Source organism: Cercospora kikuchii (assembly GCF_019650295.1).
Source record: "Cercospora kikuchii DNA, contig_00002, whole genome shotgun sequence".
NCBI lineage: Eukaryota > Fungi > Ascomycota > Dothideomycetes > Mycosphaerellales > Mycosphaerellaceae > Cercospora > Cercospora kikuchii.
The window spans coordinates 3,761,819-3,776,785 of record NW_025408583.1 but is presented as its reverse complement, the minus strand read 5'-3'; the positions used below and the strand labels follow the sequence as shown (position 1 = coordinate 3,776,785).

General features: G+C 54.2%; 5 protein-coding genes across 5 annotated transcripts; 3 read left to right on the top strand and 2 right to left on the bottom strand.

Annotated features, from left to right (window-relative positions):
* Positions 1–726: 726 nt before the first annotated feature.
* CKM354_000370900 (uncharacterized protein) lies at positions 727–2,430 on the bottom strand (the record flags this gene model as incomplete). The annotated part of the gene is made up of 1 exon (XM_044798920.1): positions 727–2,430. One exon carries the CDS (start codon positions 2,428–2,430, stop codon positions 727–729), a length of 1,704 nt encoding a protein of 567 aa, XP_044654855.1.
* Positions 2,431–3,091: 661 nt separating this feature from the next.
* On the top strand, positions 3,092–3,979 carry CKM354_000370800 (aminoacyl-tRNA hydrolase; the record flags this gene model as incomplete). The annotated part of the gene is made up of 3 exons (XM_044798919.1): positions 3,092–3,383; positions 3,572–3,838; positions 3,939–3,979. The coding sequence occupies 3 exons, from the start codon at positions 3,092–3,094 to the stop codon at positions 3,977–3,979; spliced, it is 600 nt and encodes a 199-aa protein (XP_044654854.1).
* A 1,239-nt stretch (positions 3,980–5,218) lies between these two features.
* Positions 5,219–6,217, bottom strand: CKM354_000370700 (uncharacterized protein; the record flags this gene model as incomplete). The annotated part of the gene is made up of 3 exons (XM_044798918.1): positions 5,219–5,824; positions 5,881–6,060; positions 6,116–6,217. The coding sequence occupies 3 exons, from the start codon at positions 6,215–6,217 to the stop codon at positions 5,219–5,221; spliced, it is 888 nt and encodes a 295-aa protein (XP_044654853.1).
* A 4,411-nt stretch (positions 6,218–10,628) lies between these two features.
* CKM354_000370600 (U4/U6-U5 snRNP complex subunit SNU66) lies at positions 10,629–12,608 on the top strand (the record flags this gene model as incomplete). Its single annotated transcript, XM_044798917.1, has 1 exon — positions 10,629–12,608. The coding sequence occupies one exon, from the start codon at positions 10,629–10,631 to the stop codon at positions 12,606–12,608; it is 1,980 nt and encodes a 659-aa protein (XP_044654852.1).
* Positions 12,609–13,346: 738 nt separating this feature from the next.
* CKM354_000370500 (uncharacterized protein) lies at positions 13,347–14,825 on the top strand (the record flags this gene model as incomplete). The annotated part of the gene is made up of 5 exons (XM_044798916.1): positions 13,347–13,516; positions 13,782–13,891; positions 13,946–14,040; positions 14,209–14,596; positions 14,650–14,825. The coding sequence occupies 5 exons, from the start codon at positions 13,347–13,349 to the stop codon at positions 14,823–14,825; spliced, it is 939 nt and encodes a 312-aa protein (XP_044654851.1).
* Positions 14,826–14,967: the final 142 nt, after the last annotated feature.

Below are 14,967 nucleotides of genomic sequence, written 5' to 3'. Positions count from 1 at the left end.
GTAGCGTGTCTGCTGTCACCAAGTACCCCGCTCACAACTCGGATCCACGAGAAGCCATCCGCCTGCATGCCTTCATGGCCACTCCTTCCCGCTGCTTCGACGTCTTTCCATGATCATGACGACCGCATTGCGATGCGCCAATTCTTGGGTCACGGCAGAATTCTGTCCGCCGGAGTTGTAGCCGGCACGGCGAGCAAACAATGGTCGCATGGCGTACTGCAAGCCCGCCTGCATAGCACTGCAGCTCGGCAACCAGCAGGTAACAGGCAACACCAAGACACGGCTGGGAATATGCAAGATCGCGTGCGACATTCGTGTCACAACGAGCGTTCACTGCGACGGGTCAGTGCAGCAAATTTTTCGCATTGCCTTGGTATTTCGCACGCTACAAACACCTTGCTTGCGGTGGAAGCGCTACTATACAATTTCTGCCGCAACACAAACCCAGCCTCACCATCCCTTTCGTCGCAGCTGTAGTACCCAAGAGGGCCAAGACGCTTCATCATCAAATGCATCGTTTCAAGATGCCACACCTTGCGCCCCAAACGCCATGCAGTACGCTGCAAAAAAATCGCCCAGGCATTTCCGTCGTAAACAATGTTGCCATGTGCAACCACCCATAGCTACAGCTGAAACACTTCCTCACGCCTGCAGCTGTTAAGCAAAGCTTCAGCTCCCGTGGTGCAGCCGTCGCAAGCTCCAAAGTCAAAAGACCGTCACAAGAACCTACTGTCCGACAGCTCCAGCTTGATGAGGCATTGTCAGCACGCCGTTCTTCTTATCGGTGCTTCCAAGAACCTTGATATTGCCGTATGCGTCCACAATTGGGTACCGGGCTCTACGCTCAAGATCATCCAGGTCCATGTGGCTGCGGATATACTTGTCTTGGCTGTTGTCGGGCACGCTATAGTCCCAGCTGGTCCACTTGCCTTGCTTGAGGGCCGAGAAGCAGAGCCGACGCTGGCGCTGGCGTTTGATCACATCCGCCGTGATCGCTTCCATATCCCACTTGGCTTTGGCTTCCGCGACAAAGTCATCGTACACCTTCTTGGTAGCCTCGTCGGTAGAAGTGGCGAGGTTGACCAGTTCCTTTGGATCTTCTGCCAAGTTGTACAGCTGATCTGGGTCTGCAGGACAAGTGATATACTTCCAGGCACCACGTCGAATCATCATCATCGGAGCGATGGTTCCTTCACCCATGTATTCGGCAAAGACGTTGTCATGCGTGGACTTGCCCTTCAGGTGAGGAACGATCGAGACACCATCCATTGGCAAGCCAGGCACCAATTTCGAACCTACGATATCGACCAACGTAGGCAAGATATCAAGAGTGCTGACGCTCTGTGGCACGCGGTGTGGTGCCCACTGCTTGGGATAGCTGAAGAGCATGGGCACGCGGACAGATGACTCAAAGTAGGACATCTTATACCACAGGCCTCTCTCGCCAAGCATGTCGCCGTGGTCACCGGAGAAGATGACAATGGTATTGTCGGCAAGGCCACAATCCTTCAAGGTCTGCATCAGCTTTCCGATATTGTCGTCGACGTAGCTGACAGATCCATAGTAGGCACGCTTCGCACGCTTGATCTGCTCTGGCGTGAAGTCGTAATCTTCCAGATCACAGACGTGCTGCAAGCGTTTGCTGTGCGGGTCGAGCTGATCCTTGGGAAGCTGGACGTCTGGCATATCGATGTCGACATCCTCATACATGTCCCAGTACTTGTGCTCAATGGTGTACGGGTCATGTGGATGAGTGAGAGAGACAGTCAAACAGAACGGCCGGCTGTTCGGTGGCTTGCGCACATGGTCGTACAAGAACTGCTTGGCCTTGTACATGACCTCTTCATCGTAGTCCAGCTGGTTGCTGCGCACACATGGTCCTGCTTGCAGAATCGAAGAGCTGTTGTGGTACCATTCCAGGCGAGTGTCGGGCTCGTCCCAGTTGACCGACCAGCCAAGGTCAGCGGGGTAGATATCGGCGGTGAGGCGATACTCATAGCCGTGCAGCTGGTCACCGATGAAGTGCATCTTGCCGCCAAGCACGCACTCATACCCGGCATTCCGCAAGTAGTGCGCGTAGGTCGGCGTGTCCTCGGTAATCGGTGAAGCGTTGTCGTAAGCACCAATTTTGGAAGGTAGCTGTCCAGTGATCATGGCCATACGTGATGGCGCGCACAGGGGTGAATTACAGTAAGCGGAATCGAACACAACTGACTGCTCGGCCAATTTGTCGAGGTGCGGCGTCTTGATCTGCGATTTCTCATTGTAGATTTTGAGTTGGGGAGCGGCCAGCTGGTCGGCCATGATGTACAGAATGTTGGGCTGCGAGGGGAACAGAGGCGTGCTGAAGCCATTCTGTCCGGCAAAGCCGACAGGCGGCGATGTGGGTGGCGTGTCTGGCAGGTTGCGAAGACGCTGCACGGGATCCATTGTTGCGTGCAGTCGTCGGCAGCCAAAGGGCCGCGAGGTTGTGATTGAGTTTGGAGGGGGAATGTGGATATGAGCTGCACCAAACGGCAACGACCAACAACCAACAAACTGCTGCGCTGCGATGGGGCGAGTTGTGGGGGAAAGGAAGATTATGAATTCGCGGACAATGACTTATATAATCGTGTGCGTCCAAGACGTCTCAGCAGCACGCCTTGACGCCTCGACCATCGATGGCGTGCTACAGCAGATTGATGAGCAGCAGCGAAACAAAGCCAGCTAGCCTGACTGAGCCTTAGCTGCGCCAAGCATCCGGGGTGACAAGCGGCGAATCCTTGCGATGGTATCCTCTATTTGAACGTCGCTCGCTCCACAGCTGCGCGACGCAGCGTCTCTGTCGTTTCGACGCCATTTCCAGGCACGGTCGGCATCGATGCAGCTTGAGTTCGAAAGTTGTGAGGAGATCTCACGAGATTGGCCGCCTGGCTGTCTTTATACTCGACGAGCGGCAGCGGGTCGGCGCCCGATCGCGCCTAGCGCATGCCCGTCACGCGACTGAATTTTGCAACGACAACCCTCGTCCGACAAGCCATTCCACCGCCTGCCTGCCACGCGATCTCCATCCAGCAGCAGCTCGCTCGCCGCCGACACGCTCGCCTTCGCCATGTCGCAGCCTCCGCTGGATCGCCCGCAGCCGTCAGCTGCCAGCTACGCGATCGCTGCAGCCATCATCGCCTTCACTACCGGCTACTTTGTGGGCAGCGCCCGCTCGATTGGCTTATTCGGCCGGTCGCCCGCCCGCCCCGCCACATCGGGAGCGGCCTTGGACAACGACGATTCCGCGTCAGACTCCGACGAGTCCGCCCACGACCTGGGCGAGCTGCAGGCCTTCGATGGCAGCAAAGAGGAATGCAAACTCGTCCTCGTCGTGAGGACGGATCTGGGCATGACCAAAGGTGAGTCGGCACACACGATTGAGTTTCGCCTACGTGCATGGGGTTGGTTCAAGTGCCGCGTGCCTGTCTTGTCGCGCGTGGCGGGTATGGCTTTACCGAAGTACTGCAACTACATATGACATCGTGGTCTTATGAGAGTCGCGTGCGACACACGCGCAACGTCGTCAGCGAGCTGATTGAATACGTAGGCAAAATCGCGGCACAATGCGGGCATGCGACACTCGCGTGTTACAAAGCCTTCCTACGCAGTGATCCGAACCATCCGTTGCTGAAGCGGTGGGAGCACCTCGGCCAAGCCAAAGTAGCGCTCAAAGTAGACAGCGAAGACGAGATGCTCATGCTGCAAGCTACTGCTGTTAGTCTCGGTCTCTGCGCAAAGGTCATCCACGACGCTGGCCGCACGCAGATTGCCAGTGGATCGGCCACTGTGCTGGGCATCGGTCCTGCTCCAAAAAGTGAGTCACGCTGGAGAGCAATCCATGCTGCATGCACTGCTGTAGTCACCGCGTATCTATACTACGAGATTTCTATAACTAATGCTAATGCGCGTGGTAGGCAAGATCGACGAGGTCACCGGACATCTCAAGCTGTTGTGAAGAGCTTCATACCAGATAAGGAAATCACATCCCCAACGAAGGAACGGTAGCACATCGCCTGCTTCGTTCCTCAGCAATCGGAACGGCCCTCCTCTTGTGCAGTGCGGTACATACAAGCGTGCATATGACCTCCTGTGCATTATCGTCAATTGCGGTGACTGCCCTTCTGGAATGCCTACGAAGCTCTCGTGATCAAAGCTTCACTCTGCACGAAAGTTGACATGGGGGTTCGTGGCGTCTGACCGCACGTCTGGGTCATGTTCGGGCTCCGCCGAGCGTAGATAAGGCATTTCCGCATCGCCGCAGTCAATTTAACTGAAGGCGAGAACAGTCATGTGACGTCCTTGGAGGTACCCGATAATGCTTGACGCAACATCGTTCACAATCTCGCGGACACTTTATTCACTCATCGGCGAACACGTAGCGCTCTTTCCTCACAGCTCGTGCCAACCGCAAAATCGCATCGGAGATTAAACGCAAGTCCTCCTCGCAGGCTTTGGATCGATGCGTGAAACGAAAACCCATATCTTTACGCGCGCTGTTGCAAATATGGGTCATCGGGAGACTGAGGGATCTACGTGCGATCAATTATACAAAAGAATAGAACAGGCAAGTATTCGAATCAGATGAGCAGCTTAACCTTTGTTCCAAAATGCCAAGACCGACAATGGCGAGTGATGGCATGCAATGTACCCCAGTAACACAAGTTTGAATGTGTCGGCGCCAAACGAGCTACACACATCTGAAGTCAGGGGTCAATAGCTGTCCTAGTCCCAATCGAGGATGCAACAAATTATTCTTGAAGATCATGAAAAACAGGAGAACATGAGAGAATGTTTGCATCGCAATATATGTATCGGCCTATCTGTATTGCCAAATTCTGCCGGACGGGACGTCGTCCAGCGAAATGTTCTGTCACATGGTCTGCGTCACTCATGATCATAGCCGACATTTGAGAAATGAGCGACGGCAGCAACACCAGTTGCGCACGATCCCCGCTCATATTCTCAATATGTACAGCTTCTCCAAAACCCACCACTCCGGGGCGGCAAATACTCCAAACCGTTCTGTGCTTTGTTTTCCAAAAAATCGAAGTCTATCCACAAAAGAAGCATGCCAAAAATTTTTGAACGCTGCTCGTCACGAATGAGTGGAGTGACGGGCTAGCGGAGACGAGAAGTGAAGAATCGTTGGGGTTGCCGATATGTATTGTTGGTTGCAGCGGAAATGTTGCGCTGCTTATGCGCGGTGGCCATGGGCGTGCTCGTGCTCGTGCCTGCGGTGGCGGTTGTAGACGGTGGCCACTGCGGTAGCGTACACTGTCTCGATCTCGGTGATGGTCACGCCGCCAGCTTCGTTCTTGGTGTAGACAGCGGTGACAGAAGTCGCCAAGGTTGTTGGCGTCGCTTGGGCAGCAGACTTCGAAGCATCCTTATTGTTCCAGTTGTAGCCATAAGGCGTAGGCGCGGCAGCAGGTTTGGAGCTTGAGCTTGAAGATGGCTCCTGGTAGCTTGGTGGCGACGCTGCTGATGGAGCTTCGTATGCTGGAGCAGATGATGCTGACGAGGGAGCTGCGGCATAGGAAGATGCGGCTGGGGCTGTACCGTTGCTCGCAGTCTCACCGTTGTCGGCCGAAGTGCCGGTGCACAATGTCACGGTGATGACAGCATCTTGGCCACATGATTGCATGCCATAGGCATCGTCGGTGGAGTAACGGTATGCTTGCTGCTTGGGAGCGCACTCTGTGCCGTCCGCGGTGATTTCCCAGTCCTTATCCCATGGATTGCCGTTCACGCAGCTCAAATCGTACCAGATGATACCATCTGAATGCGTGGTATACTCATACTGCAAGAGAATGATTAGCATTCAGAGCTTGTTGATAAGTTATATTCGTGCCATACCTGCAGAATGTTGTCGAGGTTGTCGGTCTTGGACAGCTTGATCGACCAACCGTTGCCATTGGAGAGCGGAGTCCAAGGCTGCGACCACGAGGCGCCCGGAGCGAGAGACGTGTCTTCCTCCTCATAACCACCGCCAGCTGATGGAACGTTGCACAGCTTGACTGGGTAGTTGCAGTTGTTCTGGAAGTGAAGTGGTCAGGCTTGGCACGATGCTTCTGAATTATGGGAAACTCACCACAACATGGGCACTACCCATTGACGACGAGCTGCTGTAACCATAGTCTGCGACGGCAGCCGAAGCAAAGAGAGCGAAAGATGCAATCGCAGTGTTCTTCATGATTGCGACGCTGGGTAGGTCAAGGTGAAGTGATCCGGCTGGCGAAGCTCAACTTTGCGCTGGTAGTTCAATTGGTCCAATGGCCGACCAAAAATTGGGTAAATCGGCAGTCTAAGGGAGTGTATCGAAGGCTTGCAGTAAAAGAGTGGTACTGCACAGCAGTGATGCGACCGAATGCGCAGGTGAAAGTCGCTGGTATAGAGATGGTGTGGACAAGGGGGAGGAGCGAAAGATCTTCAACCGCGCGTCGCTGCGAACTCTTTTAATTTCGAGGGAACACTATGGTCCCCACCGAGCAGAACGAGCATGATCGGGTCCCCTCGACGACTGACGAGTGCAGCACGCACGAGGAACAGGCTTTGCCCCTTGACAGCCGCGGCCCCGATCAATCAGCAGCCAGCCCTACAGGTTCATGCAGCAGCGGGTCAGATTGGACAGGGGATGTAGAAACTGCGGCAGACAGGCACAGCCGTGTCCCTCTGTGACTGGGCGAAATGTTTGACGACTCCAGCTCCGCGATTCGCTGGACGCCGACGGCTCTTTTGCCGTACCTGCACCATTCCGACGTGGAAGAGAAATTCTCTTCTTCCCGCTACTGCAGGCCAGGAACCGGATTTGTGAATGCTGTTCCTGATGCCGTATCGTTGCCGCGCGAAGTGCCAGTCTCAACGTGCGAGTGCTCCACCGCTGACGAAATTTTAGTTGGCAGTTGGCAGCCTTGCGTTCTCGCCCTTCTCGGCAACCGCTAGTCCATGTCTTGGTCGCACACAAGACTTCTGGGCAACACGTGAAAGCCTTGACAGCATCATCCACGCCTACTCACGCTTGCTGTCGCTTGTCATGTTGAACCTCGTACATCGCCGGCGATCGCAATCCGTTCGGTTGGGGCCACGTAAGCGGGAAGCGAGTTCGGGCGGCAACGTGGCCAACCATTGATTGTTCTGCCGTCCGACCTCACGTTTCAGCACAACGCCGCCATTGCTGTGGTTCTATACCGCGGCGTGTACAGCATGAGATTGTTCGTCAAGCAAAACATGCCGCTTTGGTAGCGAAAAGTCGAGTGAATGCCCTCTTCGCGCCTCATCAGACTTCGCATGTTCGCACGCCATGCGCGAATCACTAGCCTGCTTGCGACGAGTCGCATTTCGAAGCGAAGGTCCTGAAACTACGGCAGACGTGGACGAAATATTACGACGCTCAGAGATAGCGCCATACTGTCAGAAGATACTTGCGCTCGGTCCAGCACGGAGCACGAGCACAGCATATCAGGCCGACCCTCGAGCACCACTGCCGCTGTGACAGATGTTTGCGCCTGCTGTCAGCTCCAATCCTTCGTCTCAAGTCGTGACGAAAGGTGGGACATGCTGAAGCTAGATAGGCTGCTGTCTGAAGTCGGCGACTGGCGAGCGGGAGCTTTGTTCTGATAGACGAGCCAGCAGCTCAGCACCGACGACCCATCTTCAGTGCAGGCTTCCAAGGGGCACGGCATGGTCTGACGATGGAGGATCAGAGACTCTCTGGCTCCGATGTGCCTCAGCGGTGCAAGATCAATGCGTTGCTATCAGACGATCTGTGCTTGAGGTATAGGTCTACTGTGTCAAAGTTCAGCTCACGTGCGTGCAGGTTTACAAGCGTGCGACAAGAATTGCATTGCTGCGCTACGCTTGTGTCAACCAGCGATGATGTGGCCTGCCATCGTTGTCCTCCTAGTGCAGAGGCAGGTGGCTTGGGAGCGCTGCTATATCCCAGCTTGTCGCATCTTGGGAGCACGCCGACTGCAGCGGCAACAGAAAGCAGGATCGCGACTGGTGTGCTTGTACCAACGCCATTGCTCCTCTATTGACCACAGACTGTAAGTAGCCGATGGCATCGCAAAGCCGATGGTACCCCTAGACAGAGGGGGCAGCGAACGAGATGTAGTGTACAGAGTATTATGCATATGCTCGGTTTCACAGCACTTGGTCGCTCCCTTCAAGTGATGTTGAAGACGCCGAGGCCAACTTGCTCTGGTGATCCCCAAGTTATGGACGCAAGGCGCCAAACATGAGAGCGTTCTTGAACACGCCACCTTTGCAAATCTGCCTCTCGCGACGGCCTTCGAGCTTCAAACCGCTTTTTTGTAACAGCTTGGCTGAGGCAAGGTTGCCCTCTGCCACTTCGGCGTTGATACGGGCGAGGATTCCGAATGTTCTCCACGACCAATCGACGAATGCCGGCACCTGTGATACATCAGTCTCGCGACACACTTCATGTACTCAGTCCTTACAACTCGGCTCATCACGCCCTTTCCCCAATGTTCCTCCGATAACCAATACCCTATTTCAGCTGTGTGAAAGTAGACGTCTACAAGCGGGTCAGCCGGTAGGACCTCGTCGCAGATTCAATAACATACCTGAACCGAAATCTAGACCAATTGAGCCACATGCCTCATCGTTGATTGCAATTGCGTAGTGTGTGCACATCAACGGACCCGAAGCACCATTCTCGTATGACCAGTCGCCGGAACGAACACAGTTCTCTTCGCTTAGGCAGTGCTTGATCCAGAATGTAGCATTCTCTTCAGTATAAGGGTAAGGCTAGCTATGGTCAATCGACGAGGAAACAAATAACAAACATGAATGCTCAAGCGCGTACGAATCGGTCTCTGAGCTGGAGCCAAAGCTTTTTGTTGTTGGCGTGATGTGACGCCGACTTCACATCACTTAATCGCTGTGATCTGCGTTGGCATGTTTGGCTGGAAGACAATTTCGCTCAACTGACATGTTCGCGAACGGTAAGACCGTCACCAAGGTCTAGAATGATGCCGTTTGTCATTGATGTGCCCGAATCCGACATGGTGATGCGCGACGCTGGTAGATGGGCAGGTTCGACTTAAGTCTTGGACGAGCTGGAAGGCTGCGGCTGACATGCACATCTATCGCTCGAGGGATCTGCGTGGCTAAATGTAGGCCAATTCGGCATTTAGTATTTTGGCACCCGGCATGGATATGACTCACCAATCATCATGCAGAGTGAGGTGGCCTGGAAAGAGCTATAATACGAGATCAGTGTTTGACCCTAAAGAGCGCTTTAGCTCTTTCTGAATCCGGCAACTCAAGCGCGCTCCTCCCAAGTCGTCCAGGCACTTTCCATGATCGTGCAACAACGCGAATGCCTGGCCGTCGAGCAACAAAGTAGGGTGTCTCTTGCCTGCCCGCCATCTTGCACTTGCAGCTTCCCACATCATGACGTTCCCGTTGATATGGCTGCTGTCACGGCTTCCAGCTACATGAATGCGCAGCCCACCACATCGCAATCACGAATATTTTCGGCGCATCGAGCAAGCGACATCAGTCCGCATTGACCACAACTTATCACGCGATCCACCATTATTCGCAGCGCAACCGGTGTTCCAACACAGCCATACCAGCAGCAAGCCGGCGATCATGAATTCGATGCGCATCTACCAATAGCAGGGGCAGAGGGCGGAAGGAGACCGTGGCGACCTCATCGGCATTTCTGTTGGCTGCACACTCGGAGGCTTGTTGTTCCTATTCATCATCTTCTACTGGATCGTTCCCGGCATATACAAGTGTTGCAAACCAAGGCATCAACTCGGGGCTTGAAAGCACAGCGAGGCCATGAAGGCAGCGTCTGCCAGCACAGTCGGATAGGGCACTTCGAGCCGTCTGAACGAAGCCGAGGGTATGCGAGACGAGGGTACGATGAGTTTGGACATAGTTGACGAGGACCATAGGGCGCCGAAGGGTAGAATGTGGGGAGGCTGGAGGGCGCGCCATCGACAGTACAGGGCGCGAGGGGCAGAAATTTCGGAGGTTCGATTCAGTCTCGTGTATTATCCAAGTCGTTTCTGTTGTACTTAGCAAGGATGTGAGTGAATGAAGGAAGCAGACTAATGTAGTCTCCGATGAAAGTACAAGTCTTGAGTTCTCCTCTTGCGCCACCAGCAGCGTCGTCATTCGTCTCGCATGCTGCAACAAGGTGACCAAAGACCGTAAGAATGTAGGCAAGCTATGGTTTGTCCCAACTTTCAAGGCCCGACGGGCTCAGAAACGCTTTGGAATATAGCGCCCGGACAACGCACCGAGCTCACGAGGAGCTCAAGATGCGCGTCGCATTTGCTCTCAGATCTGTCAACCGGATGTGCTCCATTGTATTGTGTGAAGGTTCCATGGGTCGTTGAATTGTCGCAGCAGTCAACCTCAGCGCCCGAAGGTACGTCGGGACCGCTGGACACAGATCATTGTGGTTGAGAGAGAAGAGAAATTGGAAGAAGCTGCGGAAAGTTTTTGAGCAGTCGCGAGTCAGATCGGGCTTGGCGACGACTTCGCCGACGCGCATCTGTGCTCTACCTGAACATCTTGCTGGCCGCCTTCGAACGCGCAACTACTGACTGACAGTAACAGCAAAGATGGCGTCAGCAGCTGATATCGAGCAGATGAACAAGGTCCGTATCTCGCTGGGCATGGCGCCGTTGCCAGTGCCCGGCGGCGATGGACCACAGTTCAAGAGCGGCGAGGACAGTGGCAGCGATGCTGAAGACAGCGATGATTTGAGCACCCTCGAGAAGCGCGCTGCAGCAGCAGGTAAGAACTGGGAGAAGCATGAGGCGGAGCAGCGGGAGAAGCAAGAGCGCCAGAAGCGGAAAGATGCTATGAAGAAGGCTCGTGATCAGGCTGCTCGATTTGCCAAGTTGGAGGGTAAAGGGTTGGGAGAGGACGATGGCGAAGAAGTGGATACGAGAACCTGGCTGCTGCAACAGAAAAAGCGACAGAAAAAGATCGAGAAAGCACGGAAATTGGAAGAGGAGCTGGCGGCGCGGGAGCAACAAGCCGAGTACACTGCCCGTGATCTTGCTGGTGTAAAGGTCGGCCACGAGGCTACTGAGTTCGACGAACTCACCGGCGAGCAAGTGCTCACTCTCAAGGATCAAGAAATTGGCGATGACAGCGAGGACGACGAACTAGAGAATGCGGACCTGAAGGCGAAGGAGAAGCTGGAAGAAAAGCTACGACTGTTGAAGAAGCGTCCCGATTACGATCCAACTGAGCAAGATGGCACACAAAACTTGTTGTCCAAGTACGACGAAACCATCGACGGGAGGCAACAAAAGCGTTTCACGCTTGATGGCAGCGGCGTCAGTATCGAGGCTCGACGCAAAGTTGCAGCGGAGGAGTCTGGCGGTGCAAGCAAGGGAGTGAAAATTAGCCTCGACATTCTCAAGGAAGATGCGCCGACCTCCGATTACGTTGACCCATCCACCATTAAAGTCAAGAAGCCCAAGAAGAGCAAAAAGGAGAAAAAGACACGGCACAAAGCCGTTGATGAGGATGATGTCGTGCCACCGACATCAACAGAGCAGCCGGAAGACTCGATGGATGTCGATGGTGATCAATCACAGGGCGCGTCTTCCAGCGCAAAGAAGCGAGCATTCGATTTCGACGATGATGACGATCTTCAGGCAAGGCTTGCTGCTACCCGCAGAGAAGCTCTGAAGAAGAGAAAGAAGACCGATGCCACAGAGATCGCCCGTCGAATGCGAGAGGAGATGGCCATCGATGAGCCTGATCAGGAGGAAGGCGGTCTCGTCATTGACGAGACATCTGAATTCGTGGCCAACCTGAAGAGACCGAAGGAGCTGCAGGAGGAACGGTCACGCAAAGCCCGGACGCCGGATGAGGTCACTCATGACCAAGAAGCCGACGATGATGGCGACGTTAAGATGGAGTCCTATGCCGACGCCGAAGAGGCTCAAGAACGCGCGCAACGAGAGAATTCCGAGACTTCTAGACCTGTTGACCTCACGGCGACCGGTCTCGAAGAAGAGGAGAACATGATCGGACAAGGTATTGGTGCCTCACTGGCCATGCTGCGAAAGCGCGGACTGATCGACAATGCCGATGCGGACCAGAAGGCCGAGAGGGAGCGACGGCGGGCCCAATTCCTTGCAGACAAGCAGCACCTGATCGATGAATATGATCGCAAAGCCAAGGAACAGCGCGAAGCTGACCGTCGCAGTGGTCGTTTCGATAAAATGAGCAACCGGGAGCGCGATGCGCTTGCTCGCCAACAGAACGAGCAAAGGGAGCAGTTTATCGCGCGTCTGTTGGCTGACAAGTTCAACAAGGAATACAGGCCAGACGTCAAGCTGCAGTACCACGATGAATTTGGACGCGAGATGAATCAGAAGGAGGCTTTCAAACACCTGAGTCACGCATTCCATGGCAAGGGCTCAGGCAAGCAAAAGACCGAGAAGAAGCTCAAAAAGATTGAAGACGAGAAGAAGAATGCATCAAAAGGCATTCTGAACATTTCCGACGAGGCCGGTTTCTCGAACGTGGGACAAGCCCAAGGGAAGAGGCAGAAGACGGCTGGTGTGCGCTTGCAATGATTGCACTTGCTGGGAGAATGGAAGGTTTCTATCGGACAGGTTAGTAAGCACCAACCATGCACATTCTGCGTCGCAGATATTCATCACGAACTATTACAGTATCACGGATCATTACGAGCCCAATTCCTAAGGTGAGTTCTCTTCTCTTTACCTGTCGGTTTTGCACGAAATGTGACACAAGTGATGCTCTGAGTAATCCAGCCAGCGCGAATTTTGGCCCTGGCCGAAGACGTCTTGCGCGTTTCCCCGACGTGCACTCTTGCCCATGCCCCGTAGCAATACTGCCGGTCATAGAGTGGTCTACCAGCTCGCCCTAATCTGTGTCGCGTGGAGTTGAGTAGAGGTAAGCGACGAGACATAGAATGAACAGCCACAAATGCGGCCGAAGTAAGACCTGGGCGGAGGCCAGGAGTAGGACAATATTTTTCATGCGCAATCTGGTCGCTCGGGCACACGTAGACGGCACGCTGCGGATTTCAAGTAGTCGACTCGTAGCATGAGCAGAATAGATTCACCACGTTATGTTTCCAAGTCGTGAAGTGTGCAGAAACGCGTAGTCAGGCGTTTGTGGTCGACGCGTCCGAGCTTTGTCCTTCCCGCACGCGACAGCACTTTAGCCACTTCCACTTCCACTGCCGCGACAATCCCAATATACACCACAACTCACAACTGCCAAAGTGCGACACAAGCGAATAGTCTCTTAAACAACAAGCTCGCCGAATCTCACTGAAGACCAACATGGCGCCTGCCTCCGGGACGCAAGCCATGTACGCCAAAGACGAACGTGTTCTGTGCTTTCACGGAGAACTACTCTACGAGGCGAAGGTCCTCGAAGCGAAGCTCAAAGATGCCGATGACAAGGCCGGCGGCCACAAGTATCGCGTCCACTACAAGGGCTGGAAGAATACGTAAGTTCAATCTTGTCCGTGGCTCGAGGCCTCGCTCGTGGTCCGAGTCTCCACGCACTTCGATCGCATCAGTCAACTCTTGTCCAGCCCGTCATATCCGCAACAGCATGGCAGAGGCGACAAGCATGCAGGTCCTCTGGGTACCCTCTGCCATGCGACATATCCGATCTTATGTGGCGGTGTCGGTCATTGTATCAGTGACAGCCACCACTTGGGGCTGTATCTGACCGTGAGACAACTATTGCTGACACTGCTTCAACAACAGGTGGGATGACTGGGTTCCACAAGAGCGATTGCGAAAATTCACCGATGAGAACAAGGAGCTCGCACAGAATCTGAAGAAGGACATGGATGCTCAACGAAGAGCTGCAAGCGGTACGAAAGGGCTCGCCAGAAAGTGCTGCACGCGATACTAACCATGCTTTCTAGGAGTTTCGGCACGAGGGAGCGAGGATCGAAGCTCAGCGGCTCCACCTCCCCCACGGGGGACGAAACGCTCGAGAGATGTCGAAGGCATAGATAAGGCAAGTTGTCTTGTTCTCGTGTGAAAAGTCCCCGGCCAGGCGGTGCCCAAAACAAAATTGGTACCCGGCAGCCAGCACGTCTTGTCGCACTCTTGCTGAAGCCTTTCATTGCGCCCGCGCATTATTTTGAATGCGATTGCTTGAACTGGGACTAACGTCTGGATACAGGAAGAGGAATTCGTACGTAGGCCAGCTGTACGGCTCTTCATACCGGATGTCCTCAAGAGCATACTAGTGGACGACTGGGAGAAGGTGACCAAGGAGCAGAAGCTGGTTCAGATTCCATCCTCGATGTCAATCACACGCTTTCTGGACGACTACCAACAGTCCGAGAGTGTACATCGAAGAGCTGGTTCTGCAGATGCAGATATCCTCGAAGAAGTCATCGCCGGCATGAAGGAATATTTCAACAAGTGTCTGGGCCGCATTTTGCTATACCGCTTCGAACGTCCTCAGTTCTACGAGATGCACAAAAAGCTCGAGGCAGGGTCTGGAGACTATGCTGGCAAGACATTCTGCGACGTGTACGGATGCGAGCATTTGCTTCGGTTGTTCGGTGAGTGTTTGAAGAGACCACCCATATTGGTACTCGGAACTGACTTGAGACAGTCTCTATGCCAGACCTCATTGTCCACACCAATATGGATGCGCAGTCAGTGAGTCGTCTACGCGAAGAGTTGGCCAAGATGACCCAATGGCTGTCAAAGCGTGTCGATGTCTACCTCTCTGCTGAATACGAGCATGCCGGGCAGGACTACCTAGACGCCGGCAAAAATGGTGCTTGAATTGCGATACTGGCCGACAGTTGACAACTTGAACTTGCGATTTGGGTAGCATGGCGTTCGGTTGGTCAAACTCTTCCTGGCACGGTTTTTGGGAGCACAGACTGCTCGCACTTGGATTGTGCCTCCGTCCACGGCAGTGACC